The following is a 20678-nucleotide window of genomic DNA, read 5'->3' on the forward strand; positions in this document are numbered from 1 at the left end:
ACTGTTTTGTTGGTGCAGTTACTGTGTAGTTATAGCATTTGACTGGCAGCACTATTGTCATAAAAATAATAAACAATGACTACATGTCTTTTATTTAACAAAGTGGCCCTTTACATTCAGTATGAACGAGAAATGAACAAACTGTTCATAAAATGTAATAAACAGTTCTCTATCAAAACACTCAGTTTAGAAGTGTACCACATTTTTTCAGTTTCTTAAGAACCGTATATTAAAGAAATCTCTTTAAAGCACAATAAAAGAATTATCAAAACACTCTTATAAATATTATTAAATTAAATACTGATTATATTAAAATAAATTTGTTTAAAGCATTGTTAATTATTTTTATTTAATAGTATTTAATTAGTAATTAAAATTAATCTATCCTATTCCTTTTTCTTTTCTTTTTTTTTTTTTTTAACTATAACCACGAGGTTGCTGGTTCTGGATGGCGACATGAGATATCTGCTTCTTAGAGTGCTTCTCCTTTCCTCATCATAGCTGATAGTAAAGCGACACAAATAGCATGACGATTGCTTCAGAAATCTATCAAGCATTTCATGTGCGCTTTTCCATCTGTTGGTCCCACTTTATAGGTGTCTTTATCTACTATGTACTAACAGTAAAATACATACAATACAATGTACTTATTAGCCCCTTTCACACATGCAACCAGGGAAATTACAGGAAAATCATTGAGTTGCCTTTACTGGTAAATGTACCATGTGCTGTTCACACATACCATCAAAATGGACATTTATAGGTATTAATGATACAACTTCTCATTAAGGGAAATTGCCAGAGAAAAAAACTCAATACTTTCAAAAGGGTGGTGTTCACACATGACCTCTAACCTGAAAAATGCAGTCAAATTTCTGGAAATCACGGTATGTGTGAAAGGGTCTATTGTGTAACTAATTGTTGATCTGCAAAATTCCCGCAAGATTATTGTTTGCTGCTATTAGATTGAGGTATGGGTAGGTTTAGGGGTAGGGTTAGGTTAGATTAGGGTTAGGGTAGAGTTAGGTTTCGGGGTTGGGGTGAAGTTAACAGTAGCCTAGTTTCCATCCACATTTGTGGCCATTCATTTGTTCTTCGTGCACTTGTTGATGTGAATGATATGAAATATTTGTGTTGGCACTCCTGGAAGTGTCGTGTTTGCAGTGATCGGATCTTTATGCCGTTAAGATCAATCCATAATCACGTACAATAAATTGGCTTTCAAGGATGTATACCGTGTCTTCATGATTAACACAGGCTAACGATTGGGGCAAATTCTGTCATGTGACACTACATTTTTGTGTTAATGACAATTTTCTCGACAAAAAGTTTCCATCCAAGGATTTTTTGCGAAAAAAAGTTTTAGCACATAAAAATAAAGCTGATGGAAAATGTAACAAAATTATCGCTAAAATTTCATAAGTGTCGACATAATATTTTTCAGTTTAACTCTAGTGCATAAACTCAAATGTTGCAAAAAACTGGTTTGGAAACACTTTTTGTCGAGAAAATTGGCATTAACGCAAAAATGTAGTGTCACATGACAGAATTTACCCCAATCGTTAGCCTATGTTAATGATGATGACAAGGTATACATCCTTGAAAGCCAATTTATTGTACGTGATTATGGATTGATCTTAACGGCATATTAATCCGATGCTAACATGACACTTCCAGGAGTGCCAACACAAATATCTCATATCATTCACATCAACAAGTGCACGGAAAACAAATGAATGGCCACTCTTTGTGTTTAATTAAATCACGGTAGTCATCCGTTTATTTATTAAAGTTGCTTTTTCACACCATTCAAAATAATAGACGGCAGTCCCGGAATTAGTCCACAATACAAAAAACATATTTCTGTGCACAAAGATGTTTTAAATGAAAAATAAATACATAATACTAGGAGAAAAGCTTCAGTGTGCTTTTTTGGAACACTAACATATAGCCCAATTCTATAAAATTATTGTTTAGCTTTTGAAAAAATGCTGGCAAAATTCCCTATATTAAATTAAATAAATTACCAAGCGAAATTTTTTTTAGACCTTTTCTTTACACAAACTTAAATGAGCCTTACCCTGTTCTGTAGATGAATAAAGTCAGCTGAATGACATTTTCTACACTTCAAGACTATAAACAATCAGGACTATTTGTCCAATGCTGAGTTCACTTTCAGAAAACGAGCTTTTGAACCTTTTAAAACTTTTAAATATTTTAAATCTAACCCTCTTTACCTCGGATCGCATTTGCTGAGCTTCTTCAGAAAATATAAATTGCATTATGACACTAAAATTAATTTTAGATGATAATCAAGTTCAGATATAATGCAGTTGAGATGGTGATGCTTTAGATTAGACGATTGTTTAAAATAGTCTATTAAATATCAGGAATGTATAATATTTAAACCCTGAAATTACACAGCATCAGTTTTTCTTTCATAGCTGTGCACACAGCATATAAACATTGATGGATGGTCCTTATACTAAGACTGAAATTTTCCCCCGCTACTTGGTGCAGGTTGCCAGCTTGAACAGGGCCATGACGATTCATTTTCGGGTCAGAACCGGTGGCAACTTGCAATAGGCGCAACATTAGGACCAATATTACAGTCCTATCAGAAGGACAGCTGTTCCCTTTTGATTGCAATTCCTCCTCTTCTGATTGCATTTATTTGTGAAATTAAAATGACAGTTAGCTGGCTAATTTCAATGAATTGTCTCAATACTCTCCCCATTTTACCAAAACTTCGGAGGAAAAAAATTAGGGACATTTGGGAGGCGAATTAGCGATAAACACACATTTCTGTATGGAAACGGCTTAAGGGCAGATTTCTTTTGCGGAAAACCAAAACGTATGTGACAAAGTGTTTTTTTTAAGCATGACGTCATCACGCACACCCTTTTTATCGATAAAAGGCCATTTGAATGGAAACAGGCAGAAGACGGAAAATTTCGCAAAAACATTTTTACGCATTTTCACTTTGTCGATAACAAAATAGTGTGAAAAGTGGATGGAAACTAGGCTAGTGTAACTACAGATGTGCAGCCTCTATAAATGCCTGCCCTGCACACCATGCAAAGAGACACAAATCAAAAGTATTCTAGACATGACTAAACATTTTGAATTGCTGGATAACAGAATTCTAAATAAGTCATATTGAAGTATGTATTCATAGTTCATTGGCAGGTGCTATACCAATTAAGTAATAGGTTTGGTGAACAGCATGGCTGTAGACCAGCACTAACCAGCATAGACCAGGTTGGACAGGCATGGAAACGTATGCTGGTCTTTTCAGCGATGATCTCTGTCTTTCTGAAACTTCATACTACTGGATCATTTTTTATGTGACCTTTCTCTTGTCAGTTGTGCAACCAGCCTGTATTTTCCCTGGCAATGTGTACACCAGTGGCATACGAGCAGTCTTTGTCCTGTCCTTTCTTGCTCTAATCCTGTATTGGCATGTAGCCTGCAGCACTTTTCATGACCCCCTATGCCTATGTTATGTCATATCATCTTACCAAGTGTTAACAACCTATGCACACATTGCAAATGCAAGCTTAGAACAGAAGAACATGGTTTGTTGCATCATGCACAAATACCTATGCAACTGTATGGAATACTCAAGGTGTTTTTAGGCCCTCTCCAATTCACAGTGGGCTTATAAGTCTTTTGCCTTTTGTAATATGTTTTCAATCCTGATTTTTCCTTTCTTGGACTCTTTTAGGAAAGTTACCAGAAGGAGCATGTTTTAATTGCACTGGACTGCGGTTAGCCACAAACAGGTAAACTCAATTTTATGAACTCACTCATGTCGTTCTAAACCCTTATGATTTTCTTCTGTGGAACACAAAAGGTGAATTTTTAAAGGATATCCTGGGACACTCTTTTCCATTTGATGAAAGTGGATAAGGACAGGGGCTGTCAAGCTCCAAATGACAAATAAGTACCATAATTGTATCATTAAAAGTGGTCTAAACAACTAGTTTGTTATATTCCATGTCTTCTGATGCCACACGAAAGTATTGTGTGAGGAACAGACCAAAAGTAAAGTTATCACTGAAAATGTTAACATCTTCCCTAGCTCTTTTTGACAGCGATATCCGAGTCCTAAACAAATAATTATTTTGAGTAAGATCTTTTCACTGAATTAGTTGTTTCAATTCACAAAAGCATTCTAAAAGGTTTGTTTAATAATTGGACTGATCTGGATCTCGACTAATTCAATTATGTGGTCAAAACGGTTAAGAGCCCGTTAGAAGGGACGATTTTCAGTGAATAACGACAAAGTTATCGTATGGCTTCAGAATACTTGGAATGTAGTGCACAAGTCATTTGGACTACTTTTATAATACTTATTATGGTGTTTTATGATCCTTTCATGGTGCTTTTTTGTAATTTTGGAGCTTGACAGCCCCAGTCCTTATTCACTTTCATTATGTGGAAAATAGCATCCCAGTATATTATTAAAAAATTTAAATTTTGTGTTCTACGAATGAAGGAAAGTCATACAGGTTTGGAACAACATGAGGGTGAGTAAATGATAATAGCATTTTAATTTTTGCGTGAACTACTACATTAAATCAGATCTTTGTCTGTTTTTCAGCAGTCCTATTGCTCTTGGAGGCAGCGCATGGCCTCATACATCATCTGTCCTGTATCCTGACAATTTACCAGTGAGTCAGCGTCGCTTGACTAGGTCACCTCGTCTGTACTGTGCCATCCTTGTGCCTGACTGTGCCCTGCTTGGCCACACCCACTCCATTTACCACAGTACAGTTCGGTGGGTTCATACTACAGGCCGTCTCCATGATGATTCAAAGGTAGAGCGTTCTTTACGTTCACTGAAGGATCGGAACAAAAAGCTAGAGGAGGGCGGACCAGTCTACAGCCCAACGGTGGATGCAGAACCTGTACGACGGACAATACCTCAGCGTGTGATCGATGAGGTGAAGCACTACTATCATGGATTCCACCTTTTGTGGATAGACACAACCATCGCTGTGCGCATGCTCTGGAGGGTACTAAATGGAAACATTCTGTCACGGAGAGAAAGGAGACAGGTATAAACATACAAAGAAGGCATACACTCCAAAATGCAGTAGTGCAAACTGACATTTATTAAAGCTGAAGTGTGTTATTTCTGTGTTTATTAGCATAACAAAACATTTTCCCAAACTCTATCCCCATCTGCTGTTGGTCAAACAAACAGACAGTTCTTCCCAAAACACATGCCATTGGTTGAGTCGATGTTGCTGTGACGTTGCTAGTGGGGATGCTCAAACCAACAGAGCAATGTTTTGATAGCCACAGTGTTTACACTTTTCAGGGAAATCAACCTAGAAATTACCTACTTGTTGAATAGAAAAAAATTACACACTTCAGCTTAAAAAAATCTGTTGCACTGTACAGCCCTGGGGAAGAGTAAGCTCTCTCATTGCTCATTGAGGTACTTTTGGTGGACTGGAACCCCTTGATAATCCTATTTTATCAACTGTTGCCATCTGCCATATTATCAGACAAACGTATTGCTCTTTTGTAATGTAAGTCTATGGAAGTCCTGTGTGTTTGAATAATTTCCAACTGAATTCTTCAGAACGATATGATAAATCTATGTTGCTGGTATCCATTCAAGTTTTAACGCTCTCTAAGCTAATTTTAATGAAAAATGTTTGCGTCTTTCACAGAAATCTCCAGTTGATTCCTATGTTCTTTAAAGAGCAAAACTGTAACCGTGGGGTCAGTTATCTATTTGTGTCATTGCCCTGTGGAGTTAACCCAATGTAATTAAGTATAGCAGTAGGATTTGACTGACAGTGTTAGCGTTCTTCCACAGTTTAATCCCAGCCCTATAAAGCTTCACTGGATCACTGCTATATCTTAATGATTTAAATTAGTGGCATGCTGAGTCTTCAAGGAACAATCAATTAGAGACTACTCTGTAAGTCTGGAGGCCAGAAGAAACATTTCAACCAGCTCAAATGACTTCTGGGACTCCACTAAGTCCAGTTTAAGAATATTTCTGGATAAAATGAAATGATGTTTAGATTTAGTTCATGGAACAGGTTGAGGTTAGGATTAGGGCTGCAACTAACAATTATTTTGATAATCGATTAATCTAATGATTATTAGAATGTTTATTCGGCGATTATTGCAACGATTAATCATTAGCTCTTAGCTGACTATTCAGCTTGTGCCCGACTTAAAAGTTGTATTAAAGGTGCTTACTAACAATAAAGAGGACAAAATGATCTTTAAGAAATACCTCTAAATGACATTCACTGAATTAAAGGGGGAAAAAAAATCCTTTTTATAAAGTTTAATTCAGTAAAGAAATTCACTGCAAAAAATCCTGTTGTTATCAAGTGTTTTTGTCTTGTTTTCCATTTAAAATTGTCTAAAAATTCTTAAAACAAGATACATTTATATGAGAAGTAACATATAAGATATTTAGACTTGCTTTAAGAGAATGTATCTTAAATATAAGTGTATTTTGTATATATGTGTATTGTTTCACTTGCTTATACTTCTGCGAGTGCAGTAAAGACAAAATATACTTGTATTCAAGATCTATTCTCTAATAAGCAAGTCTAAATATCTTATATGCTGCTTCTCAGGTGAATGCATCTTTTTTAAAGGATTTTTAGATATTTAAAGAAAATTGTATTTTTAATATTATATTCAACATTCTCAGATAAAAAAAAATAAAAATAAAAAATAAAAAAAATTCTTCTGCAGTATAGCAGCTAAAGTAAATGTTGTTTTAAAGGAGTTTTAGATTCAAAAACATATTTTGTTGCAGTGTATAATGGGGTGAAGACTACCTCTCTCACCTTTCTGTTCACTTCAATACATCTTTAACTCACAAAAAAACGAACTCTCTCTTATTAATAAAGCTGCGTATTGCAAATTTCTTCACGATAAGAAATACACAGTTGCATATATTATAATTCAATAAATCACGAGCCATCACGTTATAATCTAGCTGCATTAAGCGCGCGCACTCGTGGGATGAGTGTCTCCGTGACAGAGTGTGCATCAGCCGGGTGCAGTTTCAATCTCTCCCCCTTAGATTGTGGACATTCGCGCAACTCATAGAAGAGGCGCTGACCGCACAGAGAAATGCCAGTTTCAGAGTTTGTATTTATTTACATGATCTGCTTCTGTATTATTTGAACTTTACTAAAGCTATAACGCATTAAATATAACTAAATAAAGCTATAACACAACTGCATTAAAGATGTAACGCCGGGGTTTTTCATTTAAAGACGCTCGACACGCAAGTTTTGCTTCAGTGGAGCGGCAGCTCCAGCTCCACTTATTCCACAACGAGAGTGCTTCTGTATTTACTTATTTAGTATTTTTGCATTATAATTCCCTCGTACTTTGGGATCTACATCACCTGAAGCTGTTTGGAAGGTTTAGAGTGCATCTGGACTGTGAGCTGTGTTTTCTTCTTCTCCTCAAGTCAGGCGTGAGCTGCAGTGCTGCTCTCATGCGTCATCATTACAGTTTAATGTGATCTCATGTTACGTTAAATGAGATCAAACGGCTATTCAACTACGAACATTTTTGTAGACAATTTTGTATTGTCGAATTTGTCGATAATGTTGACTAATCGTTTCAGCCCTAGTTAGGATATATTTAGTTCCTTTTATAACAGGTTGCTTTACTACAAATCACAAGGCAACTTGTTTTTGAGAGGGTTTCTCTGTGTTTTGCACACAGTATACGTGACGCAAATTTCGGCATTAGCACAATGCTTTTTTCTAGACACGCAAACAGTCCTCGCATCCATACGTGTTCGTGGTCAAAAAAGTATACTTTGAAAGGCTGACATAACGGCACACAGAAAAACAAAGTATACCCAGACAGCATGCCCACTGTCCGGTCACTCACAATCTGATGCATAGAGTATCTCAAAACTGGAAAGTCCTTTCTTGATCTGGCAAACTCTGATTGGCTGACTTTAAAGGGATAGTTCACCCAAAAATGAAAATTCTCTCATCATTTACTCACCCTCATGCCATCCCAGATGTGTATGACTTTCGTCCTTCTGCAGAAAACAAATGAAGGTTTTAAGAAGAAATTTCAGCTCTGTAAGTCCATACAATGCAAGTGAATGGTGACCAGAACTCAGAAGGTCCAAAAAGGACATAAAGGCAGCATAAAAGTAATCTATGTGACTCAAGTGGTGTAATCCCTATCTTCAGAAGCAATATAATAGGTGTGGGTGAGAAACAGATCAATATCGAAGTCCTTTTTACTGAAAATCTTTGACCAGCCACAATCAGTAGGTAGCTGAATGTGAAAGGCAAAGTAACTTCCATACCAGAATGTGAAAGTGTAGATTTACAGTAAAAATAAATTAAATATGGCTCTGTTTCTCATCCAGACCTATCATATCACTTCTGAAGATATGGAGTAAACCACTGGAATAGATTACTTTTATGATGCCTGTTCGAGGGAAAGGAGGCGGTGAGAACCGGCTTGACAACTTAATAATTTAATGAACAACTTAAACAAAAACATACAACCGTAAACACACACACACCGTACAGCTGCCTGTAATTCTCTCTCTCTCGAACTGTCGTCCCCAGCCGCCTTTATCCCTCGCGTGCCCCATCAGGCTGATTGGGGACCGGGCGTGTGTCATTCCAACCCGGCCCTGCCCTCCTCGGCTCTACAATGCCTTTATGTCCTTTTTTGACCTTCTGAGTTCTGGCCACCATTCACTTGCATTGTATGGACTAAAGAGATGGGATATTCTTCCTAAAATCTTTATTTGTGTTCTGCAGAAGAAAGAAAGTCATACACACCTGGGTACTCTTCTATCTCTCCTCCTCTCTCTCCCTCTATCTCTCTGTTTTCTATCTCTCCTCCTCTCTCTCCCTCGATTTTAATAGATCAATACAGCTCACATTGACACATAGTGTGCCCAAATACCAGGCTGACTCTAGTAAAGAGATGTCCCCCTGAGATATGTTTTCTTTTTGAGGTAAAGCAAGGTTAGTTAAGGCCAAACCTGAAAATATGCATTTGCTTTGTTTATTAGTTGTACTGGCTAAGGCAACCCTTAATTTCTAAACCACAAATCATAATTATTAAACATTGGTGTGTAACTTGTCCTGCACTGTTTGTGCTACTGACATGAATGATTTAAAATCAAATCAGCTTGTTGAGGAGAGATGTGCAGTTTTGCTTAGGCAAGCACCACTCACATATTTTGTTACTATTATGTTCTTCCTCCTTTTTAAACATTTGCATGGAAGAGATTTGATGCCAGTGTTGTTGGGCCAATATGACTACATACAAGGTTACTGCTCTTTAATATTAGTCTATATATACACCAGTTCTCAAGCACATGGCAGATCACAGCTATTACACGGTTTAACACGCTCTCTTTTTGCATAGTGCTGATATCTTCCTGCCTGAAATTCTCAGACAATTGTGTGACTCAGTCTGTTGTAAAGTGACACTTTAGTGACGCATACAATATATAACTGCTGCAGACCTTCTTTGATTTTTACCAGTCATTATTAACTGGAAATTGTCTGTCCTTGAGTTTCTAGTATATTAATGTCATTATCTACATTATCATTTTTAATATTCATGGAAATATTATTGAGAAGTGATGCTTGGTTTTCCTCTGAAGGTTAGATAAAGCCACAGAATTTGGAACATCCCCTTACAAAAATATACGGTGTGTTCCAAAAGCCTCCTGCAGCTCACTAGACAGCTACTTTCTATGGCAGCATCCTAATCATCATGGAACCTTATAAATGACTGATTTGAAATGCTCTGCATAAGCAATAACTCTGTGCCACACAAATAGCTCTTCTCACGCACAACACATGGGAGGCCTCGACTTGCAATTTATTTGCGAGATGCGAGAGGTATGACGCAAAACACTTAAAGAAATAGTTCACTCAGAAATGATCATTCCCTCATTATGCTGTTTCAAACTCGTATGACTTTCTACTGCAGAACACAAAGAAAGATATTCTGAAGGATATGTGATGTTTTTTGTTTATACAATGCAAAAATAAAGGTAAAAAGGTAAATAAAGATAATCCATAGTGTGAAAAGCGCTCTGCGCATGCATCAAGCGTGAGGAAGTGTGAACAAATTGCTTTCATGAACTTGCCAAATAGAGTGCAAATGCCAGGGCTTATAGTGAATAAGGAGTTTCTGTTTCTCACCCAAAACCGATCGCATTGCTTTAGAAGTCATGGATCACTCAAGTCATGTGGATTACCTTTATGTTGCCTTATGTCCTTTTTGGAGCTTGAAGGTTTTGGACCCCATTGATGTGCATTGTATAGACAAAAAAGCATAATATATTTTTTGTTTGTGTTCTGCACAAATTCTGCCTGAGAATTTGGTCAAATGAGGTATCTAAGAAGACAAGTTTAGAATAGCTTGCATTTCAGGAGCGTGGCTATGATGCCTTAAGATGGGGATCACTAGGTTTCGGAACAGAGCTGTAGTGTTCTGGAAAATGTGCAACAATGTTATATTTTCACCTGCAGAAGAGCTCTTTGGTAGAGCCCGACCGATATAGGATTTTTGAGACCGATACTGATTTTAGAGAGGGAAAATTCACTGATTACCGATATGGTGACCGATGTAGTTAATTTTTGAGCTGGAATGAAAACAGACCTTTTCTATATGGATTTTTCACTGATTTTGCACCGATATGACTATGCAAAGGTACTCAGAAAGCTGCTTTCTTAAACGAATATTTGACATTATTATTATACATCGTTAACAATTTCTAGAAATGAACACTGAGAAAATAAAGAATAAATAAAAATACAATAAATAGCTTAATAAACATCAGTACTTTATGTTTAGTATCAGTCAATTGCTGACCATTTAAATAAAGAATAAATAAAAATTAAATAAATAGCTAAATAAACATCAGTACTGTTTAGTATCAGTCAAATGCTGACCATTAAAAATAAAGAATAAACCAAATAAAATAAATAGCTAAATAAACATCAGTACTGTTTAGTATCAGTCAAATGCTGACCATTAAAATAAAGAATAAATAAAAATAAAATAAATAGATAATTAAACATCAGTACTGTATGTTTAGTATCAGTCAAATGCTGACCATTTAAATAAAGAATAAATTAAAATAAAATAAATAACTAAATAAACATCAGCACTGTTTAGTATCAGTAAAATGCTGACCATTAAAATAAAGAATAAATAGCTAAATAAACATCAGTACTGTTTAGTATCAGTCAAATGCTGACTATTTTAATACTGCCAGTCAATTATTGGCAGGTTGTAAAACAAGAAGCATTTACACCTGCCAAGTCAAGAGATAAACAGCGGCAGCAGTGTTACAGCTATACAAGTTCAGGGGAAACTTTCAACGGTGGAAAACCAGACTTTTTAATATTACATTTTGTAAATGCAACAACTGGAATTATTCGGTTGAAGGAAGTACCAAACTGTGAATCCTGAACAAAACAGTTTGGTAAATACATGTTTACTCATTAGCTTCCACTCGGCTGACAACAATGAAAGTAGCTGTGTGATTAGTTAGTTAGCTATAAGCTCATTGTCACGGAGAGTTAAAGACGGATGTTGTTTATTTTACTTTCCAGCATTGTGTCTCACCAACTAGGTAACAACATAGCGTGAAATCAACAATCAACAGACACAATCCACCACCACACTGTTGTCTGCTGAGCTGCAAAAAGATGCTCTGATACTTACCTTTCAATCTGCTGTTACTGACTGCACTGACAAACGTTATATTAGTAATATTGAAAAGGGAAAATGATGGGGTCATTGTTTATTAACATTCCAGTATGTACTGTATTTCACAAACTAGTTAGCAACTTACCGTGAAGACACCGCTTAACACCTCACCACTTAACTCCACCCTGTCTGCAGAGCCACCGTCTGTTCAGCTCTGTAAACAATGGAGTCGGAGCATTCGTCCGAACGATATATCGGTCGGGCACTACTTTTTGGCAAACTGTTTCCTGCAAATTTACCACATATTAGCAGCAAGTTTGTCGCAAATAATTTTTACAAGGGTCATTCTAGTTGTTAGTGCCGCTTGCTAAGGGGCTGTTTACACCGAGCGTGTTTTCCGTCATCTGCGCTGTTTTTGTAATTGTTTTCTATGTAAACGTATTAGATGATTTTCTTTGACAGCATCTTGCTATTTCCTCAGTGTTTCATGCAGGAGCACATGTTTTAAGATGCCATGTCAAGTTAAAAAGAACGTAAACTTCAGAAAATGCATCTCGGGGCACCTGTGTTCTGTTCTATTTGTAGTGCTGCATCTAGCTTTTTTTTGCATTCTAGATTTTTTCTACAAGAACACGTTGAACGGCACGTAAGAAACTTTAAGTATTGATTTTAATTTAGCATTGTTAATATTTTAGGGCTAAGAACTAAATTTCTGCACATAACTCATCTCACAATTTGAGCAGACATGAATCCCACCTCAAATTGTTTGGCTTATTTAGGAAAAATGTGCTGTTACTTTTCTTAGTGATAAGATTGACAATTTGTGCTTGACAGGCAACAAAATAGACTCAGACTAACTAAGAACACCTTAGCAACTGCATAATAACGCCCTAGCATCTTTATGGTTTGAACTCTGTCAACATTAGCATTGCGAAGGTATTCTAATCCAGCAGCCTCAGCTAGTATCTGTTGCACTTCACTCTCACTATTCTTCTGACCTGCTTTATCCTGCCTATTCACAAACAGCCTCACACAGCGTGGGTTCCTTCAGCTTTTGATGTCAGCCGTCAACCCCCTTCCCAACCCCTTCTCTCTCCCAGCCACTTCCTTTGGAATGCCTTTTCTCTTTCTCTCACTCATCCCTGAATATTTCACACTCTAGGCCTCCCTGTTTTCTTCTGTCTGCCACCGCTCTCTAACTCACTCTGATTGTGGTGATATACATGTCAGTGGGCCAAACACAAAGGCTCTTTTCAGGCCTGCCTGGTTGAAATCCTTCTTCCCGTTAGGACCGCTGACACACAGGTGGAATAAGAGGAGCAGGGACCCCGATCATAAAGCTGACCCCTCTTCTTTTGTTGTCCTACCTCTTTTTTTCTGAATTCATCTCCCATTAAATATGGTGTGATTAAGGAAGTCACATCTCCACATCTATCCATGGCTCACTTTTGTTGCGCTGCGTGGCGTGAAGTTGCGTGGCTCTACGCTGGGATGTGTTGCATTACTTTGTGTTGTTACATTATGTTGTGTTATGTTACATTGCATTGCTACATTGTTATATTGTGTTATGTTACATTTACATTGTTACATTGTTATGTTGTTTGTTACATTGCATTATGTCATGTTACATTGCATTGCTAATTTGTCAGTTTGTTACGTAGCATAATGCTGAGTTGCGTTGTGTTTTGTTATATTGCATTGTCACATTGCATTAAATGGCATTGCATTTTTACATATTTACGTTGGATTACATCATGTTATGCTGCATTACGTTAATTTATGATGTGTTGTTGCGTTATGTTACATTACGTTGTTATTTTTTGTTATTTGTAAATTTGTTGAATCTTACGAAAACAATTGATATTTTCCATAAAGAAAATCAAGCCTATTTTTTGGGCCTTTGTGATTGTTTGCATTGTGACATAGTGCCTTGTGTTTTCCACGATAACAAATTTTCAGCAGTGGATACCATTACCAGTGAATGTTCACAATTCTCTATACCAATTTCAATACCACAGCTAAAACTAACACGCTCATGAACACACTATTTAAAAACTTTTAATATTATTTTAAATATTAACAACCCTATTATAAATGAAAGATACTCACTTATTTCCTTTTGAATCTAGACATGATCAAACTGTATACACAAGTTGTCGCACTGGTCATTCAAGACTTACACATGTGTTTTTATTGAAAAGTGAAGAATCACCAACATGTGATTTCTGTAGAATACCATTGACTAAGCATATTTTACTGGACTGTCCTGCTTTTAATGACACTAGACAACTGTTCTATTCAGAAAATTCTTTACTGGAGGTGTTTAAAAAGGTTTCACCAGTAAAAAGAGTAGATCATGCGCTAGAAGTGGTTTTAAGTGCTTCATGACGGGCTATCAGAGGTTTTAGATAATTAGGGGTCCAAGCACCGATGGTGCTGCAACCCTACTGTATCCATACTGATTTTCTTCTTATTCTTTTTCTGCCCTAAAAGCATATGGGGTAGCAAAAACCGTAAGTCCTAGAGACACCAAACTTGTCAGGATGGTCCCAAATCCCTCTCACTAGCTATAGATTTAATGTGCTGTTGTCCATTATTATTATTATTATTCTTTTATCATTCTAATAAAATTCTAATTTTGCAAGTGTGATGCAAATCTTTTCACAAAACCAGCTGTGTCCACAGCATCCACAGGATCTGTTGTGTCCAATTTAATTATTTTGGCCATGTCCTGGCCATACGTGCTTGGACCCCGATGATTGCCGCTTGCGGCTATATTTTTATGTTATGTCTTTTTCAAAGCAGTGCTGTGTGAACAGATAGCACAGAGCTCGTTTAGTTCAAGAGATTAGATTTAGAACTCCATATATCATATACATCAATAATTACATTTCATTAACAAAGCAGCCGTTTATGTGACTAAATGTTTGTTGACATCACTGCCTCTCTCATGTTGATCACAGTTCCTGAGGACTTGTGCAGATGTCTTCCGGCTTCTCCCCTTTCTGGTTTTTATCATCGTTCCTTTTATGGAGTTTCTACTTCCTATTGCACTGAAGCTTTTCCCTAACATGCTGCCGTCCACCTTTGAGACACAGTCCAAAAAGGTACACTGACCTGTAACCTTTGTGTTTTAATCCATAATGACCTTAATCGTACTTCTGTTCCTCTACTTGTACAATACTTTGAGCTAATCTATGTGATCCTTGTGTGTGTGTGTGTGTGTGTGTGTGTGTGTGTGTGTGTGTGTGTGTGTTTTGTAGGAGGAAAGGCTGAAGAAGGAGCTAAGAGTGAAGTTAGAGATGGCAAAGTTCTTGCAGGACACTATCGAGGAAATTGCACTAAGAAACAAAGCAGCCAAAGGCAACGTTACCGAGGAGTTCTCCACTTTCTTCCAGAAGGTAGAGCATAGTCACACATACTCAGATCTCATCCAACTGTCCACACTGACATTCAGACAAATCAAAACATTGAACAACAGCTCTCTATTGCCCCTGGGTGGTGATATTTATGATGTACTCTTTGATAAGATATTGCAGTGGGGTTCAAAATCTGAGTCCACTTTATTACAGGCGTTTCTTTTCAGATTATATGATCAGCATAAAATTGGTGACAACATGCACTCAAGCTGGAATGAAGTGACATAGAAATAGTGCAGAATCTTAAAAATTTATTTGTAATTTTATGTCATTATATATAAGCACACAGACAAGAATAATATATATATATATTTCCAGGTTCTGAATTCCAGATTTTAATGTGGACTTTTTCATCTCTTTGTATTTACTAAAAAATCTTTTACATCAAACTCTCTCTCTTTATCTCCTCTTTTCCTTTTACTCAGATTCGTGACTCAGGAGAGAGACCCAGTAATGAGCAGATCATACGTTTCTCTAAGCTGTTTGAGGATGAACTGACTCTAGATAATCTGACACGGCCACAGCTGGTGGCACTTTGCAAGCTGTTGGAGCTGCAGTCCATTGGCACGAACAACTTCTTGCGCTTTCAGCTCATCATGAAACTCCGTGCCATACGAGCAGATGACAAGGTTAAACGAGCCTATCCTTACTCGTAAAAGTGTGTTAGTTTAATATAAACAGAAGTAACATATTAAACATTTAATTCTCCCTTACTCTGGATAGTGGTCACTAAATTGGCATTCGCCAATATTAATAATACAATTCTAATAAAATAATTTCTTAGAAATTATTTATTATATTAATCATAGTTTTAAATACAGTTTTAAATTATCAACATCTGTCTTAGGGGCCAGTCAGACAGAACGCATTCTTGCATTAAAAAAGGTAGATGCAGTGCAACAAATTAAACAGAATGCAAGTATCGTGAGACACATTTTTAAAATTTGAAATTCTTTTAACTTGTCATGGCGTAAAAGAAAACGCGGCGCTCATGCAAGAGATGGTGAAAATACAGTGAGATGTGACTCAACAGTCAAACATGTCCATCTAGCACATTAACATTAAAATATAATTAATAAACTGATGAAAAATGGGTGAAAAACACATTATGTGTGTTTGGTCTGAAATCAGATAATATCAGAGCTTATTTATCCAAACGGTCAGAAAAAAATATTCTTTCTTCTTATTTCAGTTCTTTTCTCCCCAATTTGGTATGCCCAATGCACTCTAGGTCCTCGTGGTGGCGTAGTGACTCGCCTCAATCCGGGTGGCGGAGGACAAATCTCAGTTGCCTCCGCGTCTTGAGACGTCAATCCACGCATCTTATTGAGCGCGTTGCTTGTTGAGCGCGTTACCGCAGAGACATAGCGTGTGTGGAGGCTTCACATTATTCTCCGCGGCATCCACGCACAACTCTCCGTGGGGCACGTGGCGAGCGAGAACCACATTATAGTGACCTTGAGGAGGTTACCCCATGTGACTCTACCCTCCCTAGCAACTGGGCCAATTTGGTTGCTTAGGAGACCTGGCTGGAGTCACTCAGCATGCCCTAGATTCGAACTCGTGATTCCAGGGGTGGTAGTCAGTGTCTTTACCCGATGAGCTACCCAGGCCCCCCTTATTTCAGGTTTTAAAAGTACTAAACTTTTCTACTGTACAAAGTAATATTTTGTTGACAGATTTAACTCTTAAATTCTAGATTGGAGAATTAGTTTATATACAATAGAAAGAACAGTTTAGATTCAAAGCAGTGGCCATCAAATTGGTTATCGGCTATAACATAAAAACAATTATAGGCCAAAAATTCTGCATCTGTTCATTTCTTTCAGTGCTGATTTCTTTGCATATATGTGTGATTGACAGCTGATAGCAGAGGAGGGAGTGGACAGTCTAAATGTGAATGAGCTGCAGGCAGCATGTCGTGTGAGAGGGATGAGAGCTCTTGGGGTGACGGAGGAGAGGCTTAGAGAGCAGCTTAAACAGGTTTAAACACATTTCTTTACAATCCATAATCGCTTAGTACTAGGACTTCTCATCACATATTTTACATTGCTGTGTCTTCCAGTGGTTGGAGCTTCATCTGAATCAGCACATCCCCACATCTCTTCTACTGCTGTCCCGAGCCATGTTCTTGCCAGACACACTGTCCCCTGCAGACCAGCTTAAAACCACTCTACAGAACTTGCCTGAGATAATGGTGCGTACACAATAATAAAAAAATAATCAAGATATTTAAACTCCTGAGACCTGAGAGTGACTGCTGTGGTAACTAGTAACACCTAATAAACAAGCAAAAAAAAAAAAAAAAATTTCTAGAGCAAATAATTTTCCTAAAAACTTGTCCACATATGTGGACAGCAGGACTAAGTAGTGACATTTTAAATAATGCCAAGCTATAGAAAGTCAGATTTTTTTCACCAAATTGTTTGTTTCCAGGAGTGTTGTTTATTCATGTTTTTGAGACGTAACGTCCTTAATGTCTGTAACTTACATCAGAAATTAACATAATTAATTCTGATTCAAAGTAATGGCCAGCATCATCCAGTCACTGCCAACTATGTAAAAAAAAAAAAAAAAACAATTATACATTATAAATTCTGAATTTATGTACTGATTACCATTGTCCCATGCCAAACATGTTGAGTGGTCCAAACATCATCTGCAGCATGAAACTGAACTTTTATTTGGATTTTAGGAGTAATTTCCCTTAGCTTCACAGAGAGCTATAAGATGCTCCCTTGCGCTGTCTGTCTGCACTTGTTTCAGAAAAGTTCAAAATGCACCTTATTTTCATCCAAATCCATATAAAGCTTCTGAAAGCAACATTTTTCAGCTTTTGGAATCCATTGAAAATCCATTCCATGTGAAAATGCACAGTAAATATAGTAATGCATTTACTAATGTTAATGAATAGAACCATATTGTACAGTTATAAAATAAAATACAATAACATTTATATTAAAACGAAGTGAAATGAAGATGTGTCAATGTTGAATGTTATTCAAAATAACTAACATGTTTTTGTTTTGTTTTTTTGCTTTTGAGGGAATAATGTCCCAAAACCCACGTATGTGGACATCATGTTTATCAGCGCACTGACGTGGCAAAAATGAATGAATTTTTTAATGCGCCATATCAAACGAAACTAGAGACGCTACTCTTTACACCCAAACAGGTTTCAATGAAAAACATAAATAGGTTTCTTAACAGAGGAACTTTTGTTGGCTCTGCGCCCATAGAAGCGCTTAAAAGAAATTGACGCCATGCTGTTGTGCCACGTGACTGGGTTCAAATCGTTGTCATTTAAGTGTTAAACGCCAGACGTTTAACCCTTAAATGACAATCTAGAGTCTTGTGAACAGTATTCAGTTGGTTTAAATTCATTTAAATTATGCGTTTCATATAGCGAAGCCAAAATACAACATCCACGCATGTGGATGCGGGGCCCCACAAGGTTAAGCTATATCACTCAGCCCTAGTACACAGACTTTTAAATGGCTTATTAGTCTCTATGGACAATTCTGAAGCTGCATTTTATTCTGGAAAAATAAGAGCGTGTTTGGTTGTGTGTGCATTCACAGGCTAAGGAGGCGCAGGTGAAGGTGGCAGAGCTGGACTTCTCTAAAGTTGATAATAAGACCAAGCTGGAGGCCACACTGCAGGAAGAGGCAGCCATCCGTGAGGAGCACAGAGAGAGAGAGCAGGAGAGACTGGCTGATGCTGCAGAGAAAGCAAAGGAACAGGCCACACGGGTCATTACTGTCACTATTAGGTTCTTTCAGCCTAACAGCAATACCCTTGTAATTTTTATAGTATTGTTGCAATGTTTATGGAAGGATGCAAATGTATTTTTAGGAGGGTGAGATTCTGGAGTTGGATGCAAACAGGCGGGTGGATGCTGAGCAGGCTTTCTCCAGTGTAGATGTAGCCATCCATTCAGAAACATTACGAGATACTGCACCAGTATTGGAGGGTATCAAGGTAACACAGTCACACAAAACACACACACACACAAAATAGCATGTAGTCTATACATTTGCAACTGACAAGTCCAGCTAATGTGCTTGTGCATTCTGTAGCAATAAGACCATGCGATTGTTACTTTTAACTCAAAAGTGGAACTTTCTTACAGTTGCCATACTGAGCGTTGCGATTTCTACCAGTTATTTTTTATTTTTTTGCTCGGTACATTTTCGAAGTGGTCCATCTCCGTATAATGTCGCTGGATTTACAGATGTGTCGAATCTTGACTAAGTTTTAGAACACAAGATCTTGATCGTGCTTGTTTCAATGCCACAGGTATTGTTCTTTCTCTGCTTTTTTTTTTGTGTCTTTTGTATTGTGTATAATTTTGCGTGTTTATTTATTTCTCCAGTTCGAGCAGTGGCAGAGGTATCTGCACATTCAGGTTAGATAAACTTCTAAACTGCTGCCCATCTGGGGAAAACCACACTGACTTCTCTGCTCTTCTAGTCACTTTAATGTGTGCTTCCTCAAACAAAACTGTAACAGTTTGGGAAAGGAGGATGTGGAAACCGGAGTAACAAACAACAAGACTTTAATTAAAACAAACGCTGAACTGAAAACATAATCGACGAACACACACACACAGAGCGGCCGTGTGCGTCTCTCTCTCTCTCGCTTTCTCTCCCTGGTGTCCTCAGTTCTTCCATTATCTCCCTCCTGCTGGTTAGGCAACTCAGCGCCAGGTGTGCATCCTCACGGCCTGGCCTTGCCCTCCTCCTCCGGACTGGCTTAAACCCCCCCCCCCCCCCCATCTCTGGAGGGGAGATGCTGCCCTTCCGGCCTTTCCGCCACCCAATGGTTCTCCCCGCCTCCTGAGAATCTGAGAGAGACGAGGGGGAGAGAGAGAGAAAAGTGCTCTTCTTCGGCTCCCACGGGCACTACGCCCACCCGGTCCTCAGCCGCTCCTCCACCCCCGGGCAGATGAAAGCCGCTCCTGGAAGACGGCAACGACTCCACTGTTCCCTGGCAGACGACAACAGCTCCTCCTCCTGGCGAACGGCAGCCGCTCCTCTGGCTCCTGGCGGATGGCAGCAGCGATTTCTCCCAGACAGCGTGCCCTTCCTCCTTTCCTGGATTTCGGCACCAGTGTAACAGTTCGGGAAAGGAGGATGCGAGAACCGGAGTAACAAACAAAAAGTATTTAGTAACATAATGACACATCGACGAACACACACACACACACACACACACACAGAGCGGGCACATACGTCTCTCTCTCTCTCTCTCCCTGGCATCCCAGGCTCTTCCCTTATCTCCCTCCTGCTGATTAGGCAACTCAGCGCCGGGCGTGCATCGGCCCGGCCACGCCCTCCTCCTCGTCACAAAAACATTTCCATTATCTGTTCCATAAATGGTTTTCCTAGGGTTAGGGATGGACACTACTGAGGCTTGGACATCTGTTTATTTTAAACCTAAAATAAATAATTTTTAGTTTCTGTACCAAATGTACATCCTTTTGTGTGAATATGGTGATTTGAAAGAGCAGAGGACTTGTGTGGTTATGCTTGTATCCTC

At 38.0% G+C, this 20678-nt stretch overlaps 1 protein-coding gene across 4 annotated transcripts in view; it reads left to right on the forward strand.

Moving 5' to 3' along the window:
- Nucleotides 1-20678, forward strand: part of LOC127412154 (mitochondrial proton/calcium exchanger protein-like) — a 38682-nt gene that overhangs the window by 8765 nt on the left and 9239 nt on the right. For all 4 annotated transcript variants that reach the window (XM_051648285.1, XM_051648286.1, XM_051648287.1 and 1 more), the window contains exons 2-10: nucleotides 3728-3785; nucleotides 4607-5063; nucleotides 14682-14825; nucleotides 14982-15119; nucleotides 15563-15766; nucleotides 17001-17120; nucleotides 17203-17334; nucleotides 18719-18889; nucleotides 18993-19118. In XM_051648285.1, the coding sequence (XP_051504245.1) occupies nucleotides 3728-3785; nucleotides 4607-5063; nucleotides 14682-14825; nucleotides 14982-15119; nucleotides 15563-15766; nucleotides 17001-17120; nucleotides 17203-17334; nucleotides 18719-18889; nucleotides 18993-19118 (1550 nt within the window). The remainder of the gene's footprint in view (nucleotides 1-3727; nucleotides 3786-4606; nucleotides 5064-14681; nucleotides 14826-14981; nucleotides 15120-15562; nucleotides 15767-17000; nucleotides 17121-17202; nucleotides 17335-18718; nucleotides 18890-18992; nucleotides 19119-20678) is intronic.

Source organism: Myxocyprinus asiaticus, chromosome 21, assembly GCF_019703515.2.
Source record: "Myxocyprinus asiaticus isolate MX2 ecotype Aquarium Trade chromosome 21, UBuf_Myxa_2, whole genome shotgun sequence".
Classification (NCBI taxonomy): Eukaryota; Metazoa; Chordata; class Actinopteri; order Cypriniformes; family Catostomidae; genus Myxocyprinus; species Myxocyprinus asiaticus.